Genomic DNA, 25,252 nt, shown 5'->3' with positions numbered 1-25,252 from the left:
CGAGAACTGCTACACTCTGGGACCATTCGTAGCAACGAGTGCAGTAGTGGTGGGGGCTCCACCACTACAATTCCCTAATTCCAGAACCTTTTTAATCTTTCTCTTGAAATATTTTTGGGTTGTCCGGAAGGCTAAGAAGCCTTTCGCATCCTACTTGATTTGGCGGGTGGTCAAAATCATTTCTTGAGAAGCGCCTAGATTAGAGGTTTTGATGAGGACCTTTAGTATGGGTTGCAACCCTTCATACTTCAGCTCCTAGGAGTCGCTCAGCATCCTATGAGGATCGCGAGGCTCAGTAAGGAAGACGTACTTAAAAAGGCAGAGTAATTGTTCAAGTCGACTTCCTTACCAGGTACTTATTTATTTTATGTTGTTATTTTGAATCAGCTACATGATCATCGGGTAAGATTAATATTGAAAAATGTTATTTTCCTTAGTAAAATAAATTTTTGAATATACTTACCCGATGATCATGAATTTAAGGACCCTCCCTTCCTCCCCATAGAGACCCAGTGGACCGAGGAGAAAATTGGTTCTTGTTGACAAGAAGTACCTGAGTACCTACTCGACAGATGGCGCTGTTGTTGTACACCCCCACCTATATAGCGATCGCTGGCGTATCCCGACCGTAGGTTTTTTCTGTCGGGCAACAGAGTTGCAGCTACATGATCATCGGGTAAGTATATTCAAAAATTTATTTTACTAAGGAAAATAACATATTTCTTGTTGAGTGACTTTCAAACATATTCCAATTAGTCTTCTCCACCTACTCTAAATCCCCAACACATTAAAGGATATAAAGACCATTAGTTTTGGAGTATGTTTACTCCTAACAGAACTGCAAAAATGTTAAATTTTCCTGGAATAAACCAAGGTAGATTTGTCTAAAATAAAAGTAGTTCTGCTATTAGGAACAGTGTAACTGACCTGGTTTTGCCCTGGTTCCAAATATACTGTAGGCTGTTGTTTTATCTGAAAGCCACACATTAACGAAATATCTGAGATTCCTGACCCTGAAGAAACACCGTTTTGAGTTCCAGGTAACAGATGTGAAAGGTTGACACCTTCAACCACAGTAAGATACAGTAATCCATGGTTCCGACCCAACCTTCCTTGGAAGCATCCATGAAAAGAGAAATGTCCAGAACCCTAGTTCCTAGGACACTTCCTAGATTATACAATGAGGATTGTCCCCTACTATGTCACTGGTAGAAGTCAGTTTTGCATCTATGTAAGACAAAGACTACATACACTGAAATACAATTTGAGTTTCAGTCAAAGGTTCTTTTCCAATGGTGATGGAGGTGGAGTGAACTTCTTTAAAGAAGCCATAGTCCTTGGTAACCTTACCCACATCTAAACTAATTGGGATTTCATTAGCTTAAACTTATAAAAAAAAATAACAGAAGAAACAGAATCTTCTTTTTCATGGAAAAAACACAAAGGGAATGTCCAATATTATTATTCCTAAAGATGAGAATCCTTTAAATTAAACTCAGAAGAAACTTCTCCAAAGTGACCAGAACTCCCCAACTTCTCAGTAATGTAAGTAACCACATTTTTAAAACCCATATCCTTTCCAAAGACGTATTCAAGCACAGCCATTCATCTAAATATAACTGAACTCTTATACCCAGAAATCTCATAATGAGGAAGACTTGAAAACCTGTCCTGAGATCAAAACAGACATAGATTAGGGAATATTTTAATCGTCCATAAACTGAAGGAGTTTCTTAGAATCCTGAAGAAATAGAATGTGTAAGTCTGCATCTGTCAAGTCTATTGAAAACATCTAACCTGCTTTCTTTACCATCAAAGTTTTTCCATTGAAAACTTTGTGAGAAATATGAACTTGTTTAGAAACAAGAATTTGTTGTAAAATTAATGGATACGCCATATAAAATGTCCTCTACTAATCTATTGTAATACAGTTTTTCACCTACTATTAAAAAAAAATGGGCCTTTGCCAAGTTGTTTATATAACTTGGAAAAATTAGAGATTCCATGGACAAAAGAGGATTGCTAAACAAGAGGAATTTGATATCCCTCTCTGATCGTGGACATGATACACAATTCAGGCTGAAGGTTTCCCAAAATCAAAAATATTGGGAAAAGCTTCCGAATGGGATCTCATGGAAAGAATCGTCAAAATGTATTCCTATAAGATCGACAGGGGCTCCTGCCACAGCAAAATCCTGAAGTCCTATCACTGTTTCAAAAAGACTCCCTAGGATGTATTGAAGAAAAATCTGGAGTAGTAGCTACTCGACAGTAAGGAGAAATGAGACTCCAGGAGAAAAAAACCCTAGAGTGTCACTTGCATTGGCTCTTTTGTTACAACTTTGTCAATATTTAATCTAATATGGGAATCATTATATGGAGAGTAGATTCCCTATGCTTAACCACAAAATTCTTAAAAGCGGCTGTAGCCTCTTGAGATCCATCCAAAGTGGTTTTATCTTAACAAGTTAGGTGACCCAAAAGAAGGATAAAATCCTGGTGACCTGCAGATTATTGGGCTGCTCAAGTACAATATCAACAATTATATCTGCATTCCCTCCCTTCAACTTTGCTATATTAGAAAAGGTTTGCTATGCACATGCATAAGTACAAATGTATACTGAACTGAATTAGTGTAACCAGGCATAATATATATATTATGTATAACAATGATTTATATCTTTTTCAGCATGAGTCCCTATTTACCTGTGGCAAAGCTGGATGGGTCAAAGGTTAAAAGTCTAGTGAGGGACTTGGTCATGACCTTCAATTTGTCTCCAAACAATATCATTTTTAAACCAGGACAGTGGAATTTTGTCACACTGTTAGTATTAAAAATGTAAGTACTGTACTGTCATGTAAATGGTTTGATGATCTGAATTAATTTCCTAAATTATATGTTTGTTTACATTGTAATTTCTTATGAAAATTTCAGGGATATGACACATTTATTAAGCCCATAGATAATCACATACTACAGTAACAATGGTTATATAAATTTAAGTACATTACCATGCCACTATGATATCTAAAATGCAGAATGCAGATGTTTCAATTACTGTACTACAGATAATTACTATGTCATGATTTTTATAATTCAGTTTAATTTTTTGTATGATTAGAAGCTTGATGATTTTGATGTGAGCTACAGTAACAGTAATGCCCAGCTTTCAAAGTCTGAAGTTTTCCCCACTAAACAATATGGTTATAAAGTTTTTCCCCAAAATATCTCAATTAGTGAGGGTGAGAACGGGTGTAAGAAATAATTTAGCAGCTAGAGTGCATATGAATGTGTTGAGGTGGTTTGGCCATGTAGAGAGAATGGAAAATAGCTGTCTGCTGAAGAAGGTGATGAATGCAAGAGTTGATGGGGAAGTACAAGAGGAAGGCCAAGGTTTGGGTGGATGGATGGGGTAAAGAAAGCTCTAGATGATAGGAGGATAGATGTGAGAGAGAGGCAAAAGAGCGTGCTAGAAATAGAAATGAATGGCAAGCGATTGTTATGCAATTCTGGAAGGCCCTGCTCCTTCCTCTGGTCACCTTGGTGACCGTGAGGTAGCAGCAGTAGGGAATTCAGCATACTAAGCTTCATTTGTGGTGGATAATGGGGGATGGTGGGCTGTGGCACCCTAGTACAGTAGTACCAACCAAACTCGGCTAAATCCCTCATCAAGCTGCGAGGAGCAAAGAGAGAAAAGTCCCCTTTTGTTCTTTTTTCCTTATGTTGGGTATCCACCAGGATTGGGGGAAGTGCCTTGGTAGATAAACAGATCATCATCTCCTCCCACACCTATTGACGCATAGGGCCTCAGTTAGATTTCGCCAGTCGTCTCTATCTTGAGCTTTTAAATCAATACTTCTCCATTTATCATCTCCTACTCCACGCTTCATAATCCTCAGCCTTGTAGGCCTGGGTATTCTAACTCTTCTAGTGCCTTGATGAGCCCAGTTAAGAGTTTGGTGAAATAATCTCTCTTGGGGAGTGCAAAGAGCATGGCAAAACCATCTCCATCTGCCCCTCACCATGATGTCATCCATATATCGCTCGCTTGCGACAACAACGTCATAACTCAAAAAAATTTATTTTTGAGTTATCCATATAGACATATTCATCTTCAAATGCTGATTCTTTTGGCAAAAGTTTCAAAATTGTAGCTAAAAAATTGATCGCTTGAGGCGCTAAATGTCCTAACGACATACATTAATATGAGTGTGTTTTAATTGATTAAAATGGCTCTCCTGAAAAATAGCTATTTTTGAGTTATGACAACGTTGTCGCAAACGAGCGAATTATGGCACTTTATTAGTCTCTCTTATAGTTTCATTTCTAATCCTATCCTGCCATTCAACTCCAATATTCTTCTGAGGGTTTTGTTCTGAAATCTACAAAATCTGTTGGATATTGTTTCATTGTCATACCACGACTCATGTTCATGCAGTAACACCAGTCTCAATAAATTGATATATAGCCTGATTTTTATTTGTAGTTTCAGGCAATTTGATTTCCTAATTTTACTTAACCTAGCCATTGTCTGATTTGCTTTTTTCAATCTTTCATTAAACTCAAATTCTAAATGATTCTACTTCCTCAATCCTTTTTCCTTCCAATGACATTTCATCTTTCATTGCATATTCCGTTCTAATTATCTTTTGTCTTTCCTCTATTTATCTTGAGTCCAACCTCATGTGATATTTCAAGCATTCTGGTAAGCAAGCTTTGCAAGTCCTGTGGCATTTTGCTAATAAGAACAGCATCATCAGCATACTCTAGGGCAGCTAATTTCGTTACCAATCCAGTCCAATCCTTCTCCGCCATCCCAACTGTTCTATGCATTACAAAATCCATGAGGAGGATAAACAACATAGATCACAAAAATACTGTACTATGAAATCTCTAACATTAATCATGCTTTAAACTTGTTTCAGGCTCAGTATTCGTATTCCTGCCATCAAAGCTGGGATGGAGATGAAAGACTTTCTTAATTTCCAAGAAAAACTTTTATCAAACTTCCATTTAGACATGGGCTACCCTGACCGGTTTCTTAGTTTTATAACAGAAATAAAACCCATAATCAGGCAACGTGCTGTGAGTGATGATAAGAGGAAATCAGAAGATCTTGCTGAGGATTTCAACAAACTTAATATAAAAAGTGAAGTAAAGGCAACTGAAAATAAAGAACAGATCTAAGGTGCTCCAACTACAAAATCAAATTATAAGATAAAACATTTGCAATAAATTATAAAAGATGATATTTTTAATAAAAATTATATAGTACAATACATGTCTTTTTCATCCACCTTACAACCCCCCATACAACTACAGCAAAACAAACACTGGTTGGACCATTAACATTTTAAATGAAAAATCTAATGAGTCTTGCAGAGGACTTAAAAAAAAAAGCAAGCAAGCTTGGCAAGACAGATAACTGAATCATGCTTTTAATTATTAATTACCTCATTCTATTTTTTTTATGCAGTAAGAATGACATAAATTGGACAAATTTCCTATTTATATGAACTCCTTAGGAGAATATATGAGGTCGTAGAAATAAGTATGTAAGATGTTTAAAGATGCATGGTTCTAGTATAAGGTGCACTTGATGTTGATAGCAAACTTTACATTTACTGATGATAATCTCAGCGGTATACCACCACCATAAGAAAGAAAGAACAGTGAGAAACATCAAGCGTTTTTCCCAAAACATTTCAGGTTCTTACTGGAAGGTGAGACTAAATATAGGATTTTTAATTAAAAACTGAAGAAAGTTTATATGACCATTATGTCACCAGAGTCCACGTTAGTGCTCAATGGCCTTCTCATCCTCAGTCTTAGATCATAAGGCTCAAATTTATTAATCCAATCCACTGTCTTAAAGGACCCATAATCTCCTGTAAGGTTCAAATATAGTACACTTCTTTCTAGTGCTTAACATTTGAGACTGCAACCATCTGTATGGCCAAAATTCTTATATCCAATCCAGTCCAGTACAAAATGAAGCTATAATATCTAGTTATACCAGGTCTCTTTACTTCACAAAAAGTGAGATGCCTTAAAACTGGCAGGAATGAAACTTCATAAAAATTGTAAGTGCATAATTGTGGGTATTCTGTAATACTGCAAGGAAAGAAATACAATGGTATTGCATCTCATTAGTCATTATTTATCCATTCCAGAAGATAGCACAAACTTCAAAAATAATAAATATCAAACACATTTTTTCCATAAGGAATAATGATAATTGAAATAATCTGTTCCAGACCCTAGAAATTATACAATCAATAACTTTCTTGGGATAAGAGGGCCCTTTTTGCACTAAAAATATATAAACAAATAAAAACAAATTTGTAACAAATTTTAGTGGGAATATGAATAGTTATACTGTGACTAAGATGCTTTGCATTTTCTATAGCGGACACATAGCTCTTCTCATTCATACAAGTTGTAACAAGCATAATTAATACCAAATTAAGACAATTTTTTCTTGTCAAAGTGTGGCAAACAACTGATTCAACAAGGGTGGTGCTAAAGATAGGTGTCGTAATTCTCTCAAATGCCACACATCACAGGCTTACCTATCGTGTCCTGTGAATTTCAGATGGGGAGAGAGATGCAATGGATATATGCATTGATATTTGTTTTGTGCACTCAGAGGTGTAGAGATGAAATGATGATTATTTACAGAAAAACGAGATACTGCATATGGATTTAGGTTTTATAAATTTGCTGTCACATGGTCTCGCATAAGGAAGTCATCCAGTACTGAGGTGTAATAGGTTGCTTAATGAGGTAAAGAGTTGAAAGAAACTGGAGAGCAGGATGGAAGAAAGACAAGCAGAGACAGAGGTAAATTAGAAGGTTATAGAGTTGATGGAGTTAGGGACATAAGGAATATTACAAAAATCCAATGCTTACAGTGAACCATGTTAGTTGCACTGACAGAATTAGCACCCAGAGTATTGTATACAGTATGTCTACTGTAGAATAAATGAAACTGGATACTGAATCATTTATGAAATTGGGACTTTGTTGTAGGCTTGACCTACTGATCTATTTTAGCATGAATAATGATGGATCCTGTACTTCTGGAACTGTGTACAGTATTGTATTTCCACACCCATGATCTGGAAGATACACACAAAAAGAAAGAAGGCAGCAGGAAGTTTGCTGCCTCCTTAAATTTCTAATCTGAGGTGTCTGGTATTACCATATAAAAGTAGTTGTGCTCACGTGGTCTTGAATGATTTTGTGCTATGAAATACCATTATAGTTTGTTTAACCTATGTTGTTGCTTATTTCTCTATATATTTCTTGATCTATATTGATATTTGCTCCCACATGATTACAAACTATCGTCCTTTAATAAAAATATGATTTCAGCGAAGCTGGAAACATACATTTAATCTTTCAACACGGTTATTGCAGTTATTTGAGGGTGGAGGATGGGCCCTGCCCACCTCGCAGGCAGAGCAACACTCATTTTGATTTTGGCCCCAGTGCAATACACATATACTTCTCTCCTGCCTTTTAACTTGGCTGTTTTTGTTTTTTCTTTGTTTTTCCAGATCACGTCCTTTTGCTAATGGAGACTAAATGATTGGATATGCAGGTGTGCCCTGGGAAACCTGGCTGTAAGAATGGCAGATTCATGTGCAAACCCTTTGTGGATCCCGATCAACTCTGTAATTTTTGCTGGGGGCATGACTGTTCGCAGTCATCCCATTATGATGTGTAAGTCGTGGCCTTTTCTGCACTTGGGAGAATTTGGAAAGAAGAAAAAGAAAACTAAGAAGGATTCTTCAATTTTAGATTTAGCAACACTTTAGCTGATGCCAAAGAAGCTCTATAATTCCATTTTCTTTTCCAAAAGTTCAAAACCTACTGAGTTTCCTTCAGATTCCCCTAGGGCTGGTCCTCTAGAATAATTCAGGAGGGAGGAGACTCCCGCTTACACTCGGGCCTGCTTCTGAGGGGAGCAGAGGTATCACCTTCCTCTATTGAAGGTAATACTTCTTTGTCTCTCTCCTGAAGTACGCCTTCTGTTATGCAGCCTGACAATATGTTGGGGGACCTGGACCTAAGGAACTTGTAGCCTAACTTGGTTATCATTATTACCCTGTCTGCGGAGAAGCTTGTGAAGGTGTTGCTGACACTACTTATTTGAAGACTTTCCTGGCTGCGTCCTCCTCTTTGGCTATTTTACTTGAAGAGGAGCTGTGTGATATAGTGACATCGTCCAGTTCTCACCAACTGCTGGGGAGCATCCTGTCTTTTCCTTCTGTAGGATCTTCTTTTCCAACCCTGAAATCCTCAATATGTGAAGCCTGGCAAAGGGGAAAAAATTATATGCACTTTTCTCCCTACCCCAGCATTCCCGGATCTTTGATCTCAACAACTACTGAACCTTTGTATCTGATGCCTGCCATCCACGAGAAGAGGAAGAAGTCACCAAGGCCTAGGAAGACTGTTCAAACAGAGTTTTGTGATGTCTCCCAACATACGCACGCATGAGAGAGGTGGCACAGTACAGATAACCAACCCAGATCAGAATGGTGTATCAGTACATGGTACATGAGCTCAGTGCTGGTCTTGTACGGGACTGAGCATGCCCACTGCTGATCTTGATGATGGGATTGCTCATCCCTTTCCTTTTGAACATTTGTTTGACTTCTAGGTATTTCCTGCTTAGACGACTGCCCCAAATAAGGAACCCATGGTGGTGTTCTCGCCTGCACGAGCGACAAGAGCTTCCCTCACATGTGCATGGGAGCGAGGTACAGTAGGTTATGGGTGTCCTTGTGATCGTCACCTCCGTCAACCGTCTCCGCATGATTGGTCACACCGTGATCGGTCACCACAAAGCCAGTTTTCATGTACTCCATCACCTATGATTGGTCCCTGGGTGTACGGTCTCCCCATGATTGCACAACAAGCGCTAGAACACCATGTGATTTGACCCCTCGTGCCTCTTCATCCCAAAATCATGACTCTAGTTTCTCTAGAGCAGTGGTTCCCAACCTTTTTTTCAGGCGACCCCAATCATGCACCTCAAGCCATGACCGCGACCCCACTAGTTTAGTTGTATAAGTATTATTATATATTACTAGTTGTTGGCTGTAAAAGTAAGGGACAATTAATATCCTTCTATAAGAGAGGTACTATGAGATTGGAAAAGACAAAACTAACATCATTAAATTTTATTATAGCATTATAAATTTTACGGCTTAATATTAATTGAAAACCCTACTTCTGGAATAAGATTTTGTCACATTCCACTAAAACAAACTAGAACTATATATAAATGTTTTCTGTTAAATGGTAAACTGATTTTAATGGGAGCCTTGGGCCTGGATCATGATGCTAAGTTTCTCTATTCGTGGTTCAGTCTTAGAAAGAGGGTAGGTAGCAAGGAAAGTGAAGGGGCAAGGAACAAGGAGGAGGAGGTGTAGAGAGGAGGGGAGGGGTCAAGGAAGGAGTAACAAGAAAAAGAGGTGTAATATATTTGCAAATCGGAGTAAATAAGACGAAGTAGAAATGAAAAAATCGATATACAGCACTCCAAATCTCGCCAAAACAACAACCTCAAAAACCAACCATATACAATACGGCAAATCTCTAAACAACCACCAAAACTACAAGCTCAAAAACCGATGACATATAATCCTCCAAATCTCTTAACAACTGCCAAAACAACAACCTCAAAAACCAGCAACATAAAATCCTCCAAATCTCTAAACAACTGCCAAAACAACAACCTCAAAAACCAGCGACATAAAATCCTCCAAATCTCTAAACAACTGCCAAAACAACAACCTCTAAAACCAATGACAAAATCCTCCAAATCTCTAAACAACCGCTAAAACAACAAACTCCAAAACCAATGACATAAAATCCTCCAAATCTCTAAACAACTGCCAAAATAACAACCTCAGAAACCAGCGACATAAAATCCTCCAAATCTCTAAACAACTACCAAAACAATAACCTCCAAAACCAATGACAAAATCCTCCAAATCTTTAAACAACTGCCAAAACAACAACCTCAAAAACCAATGACAAAATCCTCCAAAGCTCTATACAACTGCCAAAACAACAACCGCAAAAACCAGCGACATAAACTCCTCCAAATCTCTAAACAACTGCCAAAACAACAACCTCCAAAACCAATGACAAAATTCTCCAAATCTTTGAACAACTGCCAAAACAACAACCTCAAAAACCAATGATAAAATCCTCCAAAGCTCTAAACAACTGCCAAAACAACAACCGCAAAAACCAGCGACATAAAATCCTCTAAATCTCTAAACAACTGCCAAAACAACAACCTCAAAAACCAATGACCAAATCCTCCAAATCGTTAAACAACTGCTAAAACAACAACCTCAAAAACCAATGTCAAAATCCTCCAAAGCTCTAAACAACCGTCAAAACAACAACCGCAAAAACCAATGACATAAAATCCTCCAAATCTCTAAACAACTGCCAAAACAACAACCTCCAAAACCAATGACAAAATCCTCCAAATCTTTAAACAACTGCCAAAACAACAACCTCAAAAACCAATGACAAAATCCTCCAAATCTCTAAACATCTGCCAAAACAACAACCTCAAAAACCAATGACATAAAATCCTCCAAACCTCTAAACAACTGCCAAAACAACAACCTCCAAAACCAATGACAAAATCCTCCAAATCTTTAAACAATTGCCAAAACAACAACCTCTAAAACCAATGACAAAATCCTCCAAAGCTCTAAACAACTGCCAAAACAACAACCGCAAAAACCAGCGACATAAACTCCTCCAAATCTCTAAACAACTGCCAAAACAACAACCTCCAAAACCAATGACAAAATCCTCCAAATCTTTGAACAACCGCCAAAACAACAACCTCAAAAACCAATGATAAAATCCTCCAAAGCTCTAAACAACTGCCAAAACAACAACCGCAAAAACCAGCGACATAAAATCCTCTAAATCTCTAAACAACTGCCAAAACAACAACCTCCAAAACCAATGACAAAATCCTCCAAATCTTTGAACAACCGCCAAAACAACAACCTCAAAAACCAATGATAAAATCCTCCAAAGCTCTAAACATCTGCCAAAACAACAACCGCAAAAACCAGCGACATAAAATCCTCTAAATCTCTAAACAACTGCCAAAACAACAACCTCCAAAACCAATGACAAAATCCTCCAAATCTTTGAACAACTGCCAAAACAACAACCTCAAAAACCAATGACAAAATCCTCCAAAGCTCTAAACAACTGCCAAAACAACAACCGCAAAAACCAGCGACATAAAATCCTCTAAATCTCTAAACAACTGCCAAAACAACAACCTCCAAAACCAATGACAAAATCCTCCAAATCGTTAAACAACTGCCAAAACAACAACCTCAAAAACCAATGACAAAATCCTCCAAAGCTCTAAACAACGGCCAAAACAACAACCTCAAAAACCAATGACAAAATCCTCCAAATCTTTGAACAACTGCCAAAACAACAACCTCAAAACCCAGCGACATAAAATCCTCCAAAGCTCTAAACAACTGCCAAAACAACAACCTCAAAAACCAGCGACAAAAAATCCTCCAAATCTCTAAACAACTGCCAAAACAACAACCTCCAAAACCAATGACCAAATCCTCCAAATCTCTAAACAACTGCCAAAATAACAACCTCAAAAACCAGTGACAAAATCCTCTCAAGCTCTAAACAACTGCCAAAACAACAACCTCAAAATCCAGCGACATAAAATTCTCCAAATCTCTAAACAACTGCCAAAACAACAACATCCAAAACCAATGACAAAATACTCCAAATCTTCAAACAACTGGCAAAACAACAACCTCAAAAACCAATGACATAAAATCCTCCAAATCTCTAAACAACTGCCAAAACAACAACATCCAAAACCAATGACAAAATACTCCAAATCTTTAAACAACTGCCAAAACAACAACCTCAAAAACCAATGACAAAATCCTCCCAATCGTTAAACAACTGCCAAAACAACAACCTCAAAAACCAATGACAAAATCCTCCAAAGCTCTAAACAACTGCCAAAACAACAACCTCCAAAACCAATGACAAAATCCTCCAAATCTTTGAACAACTGCCAAAACAACAACCTCAAAACCCAGCGACAAAATCCTCCAAATCTCTAAACAACTGCCAAAACAACAACCTCCAAAACCAATGACCAAATCCTCCAAATCTCTAAACAACTGCCAAAACAACAACCTCAAAAACCAGTGACAAAATCCTCCCAAGCTCTAAACAACTGCCAAACCAACAACCTCAAAATCCAGCGACATAAACTCCTCCAAATCTCTAAACAACTGCCAAAACAACAACCTCAAAAATCAATGACATAAAATCCTCCAAATCTCTAAACAACTGCCAAAACAACAACATCCAAAACCAATGACAAAATACTCCAAATCTTTAAACAACTGCCAAAACAACAACCTCAAAAAACAATGACAAAATCCTCCAAATCTCTAAACAACTGCCAAAACAACAACCTCAAAAACCAATGACAAAATCCTCCAAAGCTCTAAACAACTGCCAAAACAACAACCTCAAAAAACAATGACAAAATCCTCCAAATCTCTAAACAACTGCCAAAACAACAACCTCCAAAACCAATGACCAAATCCTCCAAATCTCTAAACAACTGCCAAAACAACAACCTCAAAAACCAGTTACAAAATCCTCCCAAGCTCTAAACAACTGCCAAACCAACAACCTCAAAATCCAGCGACATAAACTCCTCCAAATCTCTAAACAACTGCCAAAACAACAACCTCAAAAATCAATGACATAAAATCCTCCAAATCTCTAAACAACTGCCAAAACAACAACATCCAAAACCAATGACAAAATACTCCAAATCTTTAAACAACTGCCAAAACAACAACCTCAAAAAACAATGACAAAATCCTCCAAAGCTCTAAACAACTGCCAAAACAACAACCTCAAAAACCAATGACAAAATCCTCCAAAGCTCTAAACAACTGCCAAAACAACAACCTCAAAAACCAGCGACATAAAATCCTCCAAATCTCTAAACAACTGCCAAAACAACAACCTCAAAAACCAATGACATAAAATCCTCCAAATCTCTAAACAACTGCCGAAACAACAACCTCAAAAACCAGCGACAGAAAATCCTCCAAATCTCTAAACAACCGTCAAACCAACGACCTTTTCGACCGAGTGACCAGCGCCGCAGACGTGCCAACTTCACAAGAACATACAAATAAAATAATACATCTAATAACACAATTATTTTATTAAATGAAATAATAATCGAAACAATACAAATTCACAAGAGGTAAATAAAAAGGAAGATGGGGGGGTGAGTAAAGATGAGGAGAGGAAGGGAAGTGGCAAGGAAATATCGAAGAGGGGGGGAGGGGGAGCAAGAAGGAGGAGGAGAGGAGGGCAGGGGTAAAAAAGAAGCAGGGGGAGAAGGGGCCTGGGAAGGGGGGAGAGGAGCAAGGAAAGGGCGACAAAGGGAAAGGGTAAAATATAGGAGGAGAGGGTATAAAAAGTGCCCCTCTCCTTCTCTTCCTCTTCCCTTGCCCATCTCTCTCTTTAAATATGGTGGGGGTTACCATGAGGTTTTAGAAGCCCCAATTATGAACACTGTGATAGACTATCATCCACTGACATACTGTGAGGCAATACTTCGTCAGCAAGTGCAGTACTCAGTTTCTATCGGCGGCATACCACTTTTTTCATGTATAATTAAGAATTTTAAAGAACAAAGACTGAGTGCAACGTATGCAGCACATTCGAAATCACTATACAGGTATAAATGGATCAACTATATAATACTAACAAATGGTAGACAGTGTTTCCCGCTGCGGCAGTACAGCTGGAGTGGCTGCCTGGTTGGACGTGGACGGTGATGCTGTTCACGTATCAAATGCATACTGCACTCAGAGATACCACCATTAAAATTTAGTTTTTTTATATTTATATATGAATAGATAGATATATAAAAGTCGATAAATAAAAATCCACAAATACGTTAATATATTTTTTCTTTACTGCGAGTTCTGCCATATTTTGAATTTTTATTTTTATTTTGATATTTTGAGATTTTGGCGACCCCAGGAAAAGCGCCTGGGGTCGCGACCCCAAGTGGGGTCCACTTGGGGTCGCGACCCCAGGGTTGGGAAACCTGGCTCTAGAGACTTGATCACCGTTTACATGTTCCTAGCTTTCAACACCAGTCAATACACCAGAAGCTTTTAAAGAGCTGAGAGACTTCAATGCACTTAGATCTTCCTATGTCCCAGGACCAGTCTACAACACGAGATTTCTACCTGCGACGTGACTGGTCTTGCTCGTTGGGCTCTTGATAGTGTCAATTCCCAGATCTCTGGTCAAAGGAATTCTCTATGCTATAGTCATCTAAACAAGATTCTGATCCCGCTCTCTATATGCAACAGCGGCTCAATGTTCCAGAAGAAGCAGACACATAGCCTCTTACCATCGATGCAACACTAGCAGTGCTGACAGCAGTGATCTGGGTGAATAGACTCAAGCATGAGGGCACATTGTTCTTGGTCCTTGAATTTGTTACCATGGAAGCTGCTTCCTTGGCAACATCCTGAATCGACCACTGGGCAGGCTTAATAGCAGTGATTTTCTTAGAGCATCAGTCAGCTAATCAGTTGGCCAACTGGGTCCTGATGAGGAGGGTTGTAGTTCACTCCTTCTTCATTGGACAGGCGAGACAGACGGAGGCACTTGCCCAGAGGAATGTCCCACTGCTGGAATTTGCAGCCCTTTTCCTGCAGGACATGAAGGTTATGATGGAGAAATTGAGGAAGACGAACTAGGACTCCTTGATCCCTTAGGCAGTTCCCTTTAAGGGTCCAGGCCCTTTAAAGGTAATATCAATGGGAGCTTTGAACCCTATCATACTGTTGAAGTCAATGCTGAAAAAGTCTTCTGACATCTCTAGAGCCAGATCTACACCTCAAGTGACTATCTCCTCTAGGAAAGGAGTAGACAACTCGCCATCCTTTTGCCACTAACCTGGCTAGTCCAGGAAGGGCGGTAAAGGGAGGAAGGGGATGCTGAGGTCAACATTCCCCTTCTCAAACTTCTGAGTGGGGAGATGCCTGTTGAGCCATTGGGCAACATGTCAGCGACATGAAGCAGAGTTGGATGATGGAAATCCTTCGAGACAGATACAGACTTCCTTTCATCAGCTCTCATCCTCTCTTCACTCGCACACTGTAAAATCTTCCTATGCTAACTTCCGGAAATGCTAAAAGCCTTGGTGGTTGCAGCAGAAGTGAAAGTAATGAAGGAGGAATGTGAGCTCGCAGCCATACCAGACAGTTCTCCAGGCTTTTACAGTCAACTGTTCCTGGTGAAGAAGTCATCAACCTCTCTCTATTGAACAAATTTGTTCTTCAAACTCCATTCATGAATGAGATATCAAGTACCATACGATCTTCCTTCAGGAATGAAAACTTTGTTTTTTCCGTGGACCTGAAGGACACTTATTTTCAAATACCGATCCATCGGTCCAACAGAATGTACCATCGCTTCATCCTTGAGGGAGTAGTGTACCACTTCAAAGCCCTGTGCTTCAATTTGTCCACCGCTCCCCTAGTTTTCACGTGAATCTTCATGTTCATCTCTACTTGGTCATATTTAAATGGGATTTGCCTTTGGTGGTATCTTGAGGATTAACTGATCCTGTTGTCCTCCAGGAGGCAGTTGCTCCAGAATCCTGACAGACTGATTTCCTTTTGCCAAGATCTGGGGATCATGATCAATCGAAAGAAGGAAAGTCTTACTCTAAAGTTGAGGATTTAATACTTGGGTATATGCAAATAGACACAGCAGCAGCTAGAGTCTTCCCATCGTATGATCATATCAGCAGACTCAGGGAGGTAGTGCAAATGTTCCAGCATGATCAACAACTTTCCTGCTCAACAGTGGTAATGTCTTCTGGGACAACTTTTGTCACTGGAGAAACACAGCAGCTAAATGTGTCTTAAGCATTATAGGTCAGCAGCCAGATATTGCTCCTACCTTTCGATTCTTGTGAAACAAGAAGTACAGGAAGATTTAACCTGGTAGCTTTACGACAAAAACCTCACCAAAGAAGTTCAACTTGATTCCCCACCTCCAGAGATATTGATAATCATAGACGCATCCAGACCGCCTCAGTTACACGGTCCACAGAAGAGAAGCACCTGCAAAATCTGCTGGAAATGCAAGCAGCGCTGCCAGCGTTGCAAACTTTCCAACTGTTTCATAGGGCACTTGGTAGCATCGATGAGTGACAGCACTACCATTGTGGCCTGAATCATTAAGCTAGGGGGAATTATTTCACAGGTCTTTTACAAATTGGCAAAGCAGGTGCAAACTTGGGTGTTCAACATCATGGTATTGATATCAGCAAGGTTATTCCAGGCAAGAGGAATATTCTATCACGCATGCTTAGTTGCCAGGGACAGGTGGTATGGTCAGAGTGGACCCTACATCTCTCCATAGCAGAAAGGCTTCTTGCCTTTTGGGGTTCACCATCTATCAACCTGTTTGGCAGCCAGCTGAACAAGATGTTTCCAGTCTACTGCTCCAAAGTTTCAGACCCATCTACAGTGCTAGAGGACACCTTCCAACATCCCTAGAAGACATGGATGCATACGCCTTTCTGCCTGATTCATTGATTACTCAACAGACTGTTGATAACATTGAATCTCAGGCTGACTATAGTGGCACCTAAGTGGCCACACACTGAATGGTATCCACCTCTTTTGATGCTCTTCGTACAAGTACCGAACAAACTACCTCAATAGTAGAACATCCTGTCAGCCTCACCTGCAGAGGTACCACAACTCAGTGGCATCCCTTGTACTTCACGGATGGCAACCATTCAGCATCTCATCTGAGCAAAAGGCTTTTCATGAGGCACTCCACAGATGTCCAGAAATCTGCGAAGATCCTCTGCAACTGTCTATCAGGGAAAAAAGTCCATCTTCTGCGATTGGTGTCACAGAAGGGATATTTCTCTGGTTGGAGCCTCTTTACAATTTATTGCTGATTTTATTGGTTACCTTCATTGAGAGAAGCTCTCTCCGTCTCCACAGTGAAAGGCTATCGCTCAGCTTTGAGCCCAGCTTTCAGACTGGAGAACTTAAATTTTTCCTTTGTGGAAATTGTCATCATCACAATGAGCTTTGAACAGTCCTACCCTTCCAGAGAATTCAGATCCATGGCATGGGACGCCACTCGAGTCCTCAATTCTTTCAAGTGGGCTCCTTACGAGCCCTTGAGGAAGCCATTAGATAGTGATCTGATCCTCAAGATTGTTTTCCTTTTAGCCTTAGCCTAAGTGCAGAGTGTAGGCAAGCTATATGGCATTTCTTATGTCACGAGTTACTGCAAAGAATGAAAGAAGGTTCAAGTCCTTCTCCATCTCTTCTCTACAAGAAGGGGCAAGCATGGATTGGGATGACCTGTTACTCTGTCCTGAGACAATGGTGCTACCTGAAGAGAACTATCGCTTCAGCTCAGAGTATCAGAGACTTCCTCACCACCAAAAGGGTGAAGAAGATATCCAAGAACACAGTTTCATTCTGGCTTTGAGAAATAATCTGACATGCAACCATGCACGAAGTGATGGGATCGAAGGACCATCCAGGTCACAGGCACACAAAGCTAGGAGTATCGGATCCACCATAGCCTTCAGGAAGAAATTATCAGTGATGCAATTTTTTAATGCAGGAGTCTGGAAATGCCAGACAATCTTCACTACTCACCACCTACAGGAGTACAGTGTACTGTACCCACAAATCCTTGAATACCTTTACCCTTGGAACAATGTTAGCTGCACTACAGGCTGTGTAAGCAAGCTTAGCTCTCTCATGCCAGATGAATCATCTCATCCAGGATAGCGGTAGCAACATACGACTAGGGTGAGGTAAGAATGTCTGGCCTTTTTCCTATTCTTTCTTCCCCTCCCTTGGGATGCAATAGTCATGCCATTATGATGTGCTGGAATGGATGTTAATACAGGTAAGCCTCAAGGGTGAATGATTGTTTTTTACAGCAAAGTTTGAATTGAGGTATCTCCCCCACTGAGGGGGAGGATGGATGGGAGTTATGCAAATTCATTTCTCATAAACAACCATACTTTTAGACATTATATTCTAGCAGACGTGGGCTCTTCCATGACCGCTGACCAGTCTCCTTGTAGGAACCTAGCCTGCAACATCTTCATGGTTAGGTCGTTAGGAGGTCAACACACGTCATCACTTTTAAATAGTCAGTTAGAGTATAGGGACTTCTGCCCTCCTAAGGATAAGTCACCTATCAAAAAAAAATTATTTTTTTTTCATGTAGGAATGAATTCCAAATTTCAAACAGCTGTTTCCAGCCCCACTAAAATCATACTCCTATTAAAGAATCCAAATTTGTATGGTAAGGAAAAATACAAACTACTTTTATATTTTATATTTGCTACTCTCTCTGTATGTTCTCTTACTTTATATACTAGTACTGTACTGTATTCTACTGTTTGCAAGCTTGCTTTGTATGTTGATGACCATCCATGCTGTTCCCTATGAATGTTAGCACATTTTTACTACTACTACTACTACTACTACTACTACTGATAGCTAGGCTACAACCCTAGTTGGAAAAGCAAGTTGCTATGAGTCCAAGGGCTCCAACAAGGAAAAATAGCCCACTGAAGAAAGGAAACAATGAAATAAACAAATTACAAAAGAAGTAATGAACAATCAAAAAGTAGCAATATTATATAGACCTTTTATATATAAATATTGTGTAAAAACTTAAAAAAACAAGAGGAAGAGAAATAAGATAGAATAGTGTGCCTGAGTGTACACTCAATCAAGAGAACTTTTCCCCAAGACAGTGGAAGACCATGATACAGAGGCTATGGCACCACACAAGATTAGAGAACAATGGTTTGATTTTGGAATGTCCTTCTCCTAGAAGACCTGCTTACCATAGTTAAAGAGTCTCTTCTACCCATACCAAGAGGAAGGTAGCCACTGAACAATTATATTGCAGTAGTAAACCCCTTGAGAGAAGAATTGTTTGGTAATCTCAGTGTTGTCAGGTGTATGAGCACAGAGAAGGATGTGGAAAGATTAGGCCAGACTATTTAGCGCATTATTATTATCATTATTATTATTATTATTATTATTATTATTATTATTATTATTATTATTATTATTACTTGCTAAGCTACAACCCTGGTTGGAAAAGCAAGATGCTATAAGCCCGGGGGTCCCAACAGGGAAAATAGCCCAGTGAGGAAAAGAAACAAGGAAAGTAAATTTGAATAAATATTCCCAATATAAACTATGAAAACTTTTACAAAACAAGAGGAAGAGAAATGAGATAGAATAGCGTGCCCAAGTGTACCCTCAGGCAAGAGAACTCTAACCCAAGACAGTGGAAGGGCATGGTACAGAGGCTATGGCACTACCCAAGACTAGAGAACAATGGTTTGATTTTGGAGTGACTTTCTCCTACAAGAGCTGCTTACCATAGCTAAAGAGTCTCTTCTACCCTTACCAAGAGGAATGTAGCCACTGGACAATTACAGTGTAGTAGTTAACCCCTTGGGTGGAGAAGAATTGTTTGGTAATCTCAGTGTTGTCAGGTGTATGAAGACAGGGGAGAATCTGTAAACAATAGGCCAGACGATTCGGTGTATGTATAGGTAAAAGGAAAGTGAACCGTAACTAGAGAGAAGGATCCAATGTTGTACTGGCTGGCCAGTCAAAGGACCGGTAGTATCTCAACAGGTGAATGGTGCCCTGGCCAACCTACTACTACCTACATGTGTAAGAAAAGGAAAAACTGAACCGTAACCAGAGAGAAGGATTCCATGTAGTACTGTCTGGCCAGTCAAAGGTCCCCATAACTCTAGCAGTAGTATTCTCCTCCTCCTCCTCCTCCTCCTCCTCCTCCTCCTCCTGATGCTTCTGATACTGATAATAACAATAATATATTTTTATCAATATACATTTAAAGAAAGACAGCCTAAGGGGACGGGGAGAGTGAAGACATCACCTAATCTATATAAAATTAATCTGTTTATTTTTCACAGATTATAAAATGGGTTCAAGCAGAATTGTGATAACTATCATACCTCTTGAAGACTTATCAAAGAATGTGATGATTCATTGATAAGAATTAGACACTTGTAATGTCATTGGGTTTTACAAAAAATGGGACTGGGTCATTTAACCTTGGGGCTTCAGAATAGTCAGTCAGATTTAAAGAGAATCTAGATATTCACTAGAGCAAATAATCAACCTTTGTAGAAGATGGAGTTGCTAGCCCAATGCCATACTCCATCTTTGGTATAACCAAAGTTGATTGACATATTTAAGCGATTTCCCCTAAATATACGAAATATACCGTTTAACTGCTGAATCATGTAATAAACCTTCAAAACATTCAAAATGTCACTCACTCTAAACATTATCAACATTAATGAGAAGGCTCATCAGCAGTGGGCGGAATCCCCAACGTATACAGCATTGTGCAATTCACCCCTACTTTGTATGTACTTCTGCGCTTCCTGAATATTCTCTCTCTCTCTCTCTCTCTCTCTCTCTCTCTCTCTCTCTCTCTCTCTCTCTCTCTCTCTCTCTCTCTCTCTCTCTCTATATATATATATATATGTATATATACACACACACACACACATATATATATATATATATATATATACGTGTATGTATATATATATATATATATATATATGTATATATATATATATATGTATATATACATATATATATATATATATATATATATATATACATATATATATATATATATATATATATATATATATATATATATATATATATATATACTGTATATGCACGCGCACACACGAACATCATACCGTGCTAGGTTGTATATCTCAGCCTGTTTGCCAACGGTTATATAAGAGGATGAGCAACCTGATGGAGTAACAAGATCTTTGGGTGTGGAAAAAATTTCCCCCTAAATCTTGATGAAGTCATTGGCAGCAGGGTAAAGGATTGGGTTTCTCTCACTTTCACTCTGTCATACGCCATTTCCAGCCTTTCCTGATATTCACTCTTTAGCTCTGGTTTTAATACGATGAAGAACTGAAAGAGTGTAATAAATGAGATCCCAGAGAGAGATATGAAAATTGTGAATGGAGACTTCAGTGCTAAAGTTGGAAGGAATAATCAATGTTCAGCAAACATCTTGTCATTGGAAGTACTCTTCTTCAGCACAAGGACATCCACAAATATATATGGACTAAACCACGTGGCAATTATAAAAATCAAATAGATTACATTGCCATAAATAAAGAAGAAGGACTCTTGGGAGATGTAAGAAGCTAAAGAGGTGCATATATTGTTAGTGATCACCAGCTCCTCATTGCCAAACTGAAATTAAAACTGAAATTACCCAACAGAAAGGTAGATCGAATACATAGGTTTGATACAACTAAGCTTTTAGAAGAAGAGCACAAAGAAACATTTGCAATTGAATGCAGGAATCGATTTGCAGTCTTTGAGACTTTAAGAGACGAAGAGCAGACAATTAATGAAGAACGGTGTGATATTAAGAACATATATCAGTCAGTTGGTATTAAATGATACGTGGGATACTATAAAAAGGAGACAAATCTAAAAAATTTATTGTTGAGAGTTTTCGAGAAGGTAATAAAAATTGCAAGGTAGAGCGAGCTAAGTATTCCAGTATTGATATTGAAGTCAACAGAAAAGCGAGGAATGACTGGAGAGAATATTTAGACAGGAAAGCAAATGAGGCTGACAAAGCTATGAATTCAGGGAGTGGCTATTGTGTAAGAATCGCTCATGGAATTATCAGTGAAATCTCTACTGGGGCAGAGAAGAAGCATATACCCATCAAAAAGGAAGATGGATGATGGATCTGTTATAACAACAGAAGAGGAAGAAAGACAACGTTAGATGGAACACTTTAGTGAGGTTATGAATAGGAGATACAACGAGAATAATTTGATTGATATACCTGAAGCCGATGAAGACACTGATGTACCTATGAATGAATTCAGTGTGTTTGAAGTCGAAACGATCCCCAAAACACTAAAGAGATGGAAAGTACCTGGATACGATGGAATAACTGCCGAGATGATACTGGCCGAAAATGAAGTGACTCCCAGAGTACTTACAAGATTATTTTGTAGAATTTGGCGTGAAGAGGCAAAACCTGATGAATGGGAGTTAGGAATGTTGGTGAAAATGGCACTGATTGCAAAAGTTACAGAGGCATAACACTTACGTCAGATTTAATGAAAATATATAGTATGCTTATTCTAAGGCGACTGGAGAGAAAGATTGATGAAAAGCTGAGATGAATAAGCAGGATTTCGAAAAGTTAGAAATTGCATTGACCAAATGTTCATTTTGAGACATGTTTTACAGTAATGCGCAGAATACAGAAATCCACTTTTTATGGAATTTGTGGACTATGAAAAAGCCTTTGATGGTGTGTACCGACCAATTTTGTGGAGTCCTGCGTAATTATGAAATTCCTTTTAAATATGTGAATTTGATTAAGCCTGTTCATGAGCATAGGAAGTGCTAAGTTAATGTTAATGGAGTCTTATCAAATAAATTTCCAGTGAACAGCGGAGTACCTCAAGGGAATGTGTTTTCACCTATGTTGTTTATCCTCCTCATGGATTTTGTAATTCGTAGAACTGTTGGAGATGATTATAGAGTATGCTGATGATGCTGTCCTTGTTAGTAGAACACCACAGGATTTGCAATGCTTGCTTACCAGAATGCTTGAAATATCAAACGAGGGTGGGCTCAAGATACATAGAAGAAAGACAGAGACGATGACAACGGAGTATGCAATGGAAGCTGAAATATCATTGGAAGGAGAAAGGATTAATGAGGTAGTCATTTAAGCATTTAGGAACAATGATCTCCAATACAGGGTCTTTAGAATTAGAGTTTAGCGAAAGATTTAAAAAAGAAAAAATAATAATAAGATAAAATAAGACAATGGCTAGGTTAAGTAAAATTTGGAAATCAAATCGTCTGAAGTTACATATAAAAATCAGACTATATATCAGTTTAGTGAGACTGGTGTTACTATATGGACATGAGTCATGGTATGACAATGAAATAATCTCCAATAGATTAAGTATATTTGAGAACAAAGCCCTCAGAAGGATATTGGGAGTTAAATGGAAGGACAGGATCAGAAATAAGAGAGATTACTCGAGATCATGTGGATAAGGTCATGATGAGCGGTAGATGGAAATGGTTTTGGAATGCTCTTCACACTCCCCAAGAGTTCAGCTGGGCTACACAAGGCACTAGAAGAGTTGGAAGACCCAATCCGCCGACATGGCTGAGGACTATCAAGCACGAAGTAGGAGATTGTGAATGGAGAAGTATTGAATTAAAAGCTCAAGCCCCAGATAGAAAGGACTGGCGAAATCTAACCGAGGACCTTTGCGTCAATAGGCGTAGGAGAAGATATATATATATATATATATATATATATATATATATATATATATATATATATATATATATATATATATATATATATGTGTGTGTGTGTGTGTGTGTGTGTGTATGTGTGTGTATTTTAATTCCACGCAGATGCAGCTCTTGCGTACTGTTTCAAATCTCCATCAACATTTTCCCGTGTACATGTCGAATTCCTCCATATCTATCCTGAAAGACTTGTCCAAAACAAATAATAAGACGATTACATTGAATTACCATAGTACTTTAACACAAAGTCTAGCCTCCATTTCAAAGTGTATGCAATTACTATAATATCCATTTATGCCTTAAAACATGGAAGCATTGATCTTCCCCCACTCTGAATAGGGGATAATTCATCTACATATTACAGTGATTCAAGAAAAGTAAAAAGTCTTCAATGTCAAAAGGTTTACACATGATCTATTTAAAAGAATAGGGTCTTAATAACATGGAAATAAGCCTTTATAACTTTATAAATAGACAGCCCTCCTTGTTGAAAAATCTTGGACTAAAACTTATATTCTTAAACTGAAAAATGCATAATGGGTCCCTCAGCAAGTGAATTCTTAGAAATATCACACAGAAAAATTAAAATTTTTCATCAAATCCTTATTGGCTTAAACAGTCAATTCTTTTATAATAATGAACGTAAATAAGGATGGTACGAGTATAAGGTATGTGATATACAGAAAAACTGCTTAAACATTAGTGAATTTAAGTAATGATTTTTTTATGAATAACGGGATAGGTAAACGCCATGGAATGTCAAATGCTATAGGTACTCTCTCTCTCTCTCTCTCTCTCTCTCTCTCTCTCTCTCTCTCTCTCTCTCTCTCTCTCTCTCTCTCTCTCTCTGTACAATACTAGGTGGATAAGCAGAATGCTACAAGTCCAAGGGCTCCGACAGGAAAGTAGCCCAATGAAGAATAGAAATAGGGAATAGCAAATCAACTATAGATAAGTAATGAATTAAAAAATATAAAATACTTCAAGATCAGTAACGACGTTTAAATAACTAAGTCATTAATAAACTATGAAATGGAACTTAATCCAACCAGGGCAACGGAAAAGTTTACAAAAAGTTTTAAACTTCCGAAGATCCACTGATTCAACCGCCAGATTGTGAAAATTTCCACAACCTGGTAACAGCAGGACTACAACTTTTAGTTGCGGTTTATGATGGAAACGACACGAGTTAGAATTCACTGCATATATATTACCACGTAACAGGATGGTACAGGATGGGAAGATCTAAATGCAAAGAATGGTCAGCATTATGAGAAATTTTATGCAACATTCATAAAGAACTAACTGAACAACGGTGTCAGAGATTTGTATCTAGATCAAGAATAAGGCATTTAATAGCCCGAAAGTTTCTATCCGACAAATTATGATGTTAAATCTAACAATGATCAAATGGTCCCTAAAACCAGTAGCTTATCTATCATTATTGTAAAAAAAAAAAAAAAAAAAAAAAAAAAAAAAATCATCTTAGTATTTCGAAGAATTATCCTACTCCTTAAGACAATAACATGGATCTCTTCATACTGTGTTCATCTCCTGAACAAAGGTAAACAATGTAATTTTGTTAATGATTTTCTTGTTGATAACGTAACACACATAGGCCTTGCACTAATGAGCTTATGCTTGCGATAACCTAAATGACTTTAAATACTTAATCTAGTCC

The 25,252-nt window shown here is 38.3% G+C and overlaps 1 protein-coding gene across 1 annotated transcript in view; it reads left to right on the top strand.

The window, feature by feature from the left end:
- LOC137630678 (putative RNA polymerase II subunit B1 CTD phosphatase RPAP2) overlaps positions 1–5,278 on the top strand; it is a 91,209-nt gene extending 85,931 nt beyond the window's left edge. Inside the window, exons 10-11 of the mRNA XM_068362297.1 lie at positions 2,690–2,839; positions 4,927–5,278. Of these exons, the coding sequence (XP_068218398.1) occupies positions 2,690–2,839; positions 4,927–5,188 (412 nt within the window). The 3' untranslated portion in view covers positions 5,189–5,278. The remainder of the gene's footprint in view (positions 1–2,689; positions 2,840–4,926) is intronic.
- Positions 5,279–25,252: the final 19,974 nt, after the last annotated feature.

This window comes from Palaemon carinicauda, chromosome 38, assembly GCF_036898095.1.
Source record: "Palaemon carinicauda isolate YSFRI2023 chromosome 38, ASM3689809v2, whole genome shotgun sequence".
Taxonomy (NCBI): Eukaryota; Metazoa; Arthropoda; class Malacostraca; order Decapoda; family Palaemonidae; genus Palaemon; species Palaemon carinicauda.
The sequence above is the reverse complement of the archived record's forward strand: the minus strand, read 5'-3'. Positions and strand labels throughout refer to the sequence as shown.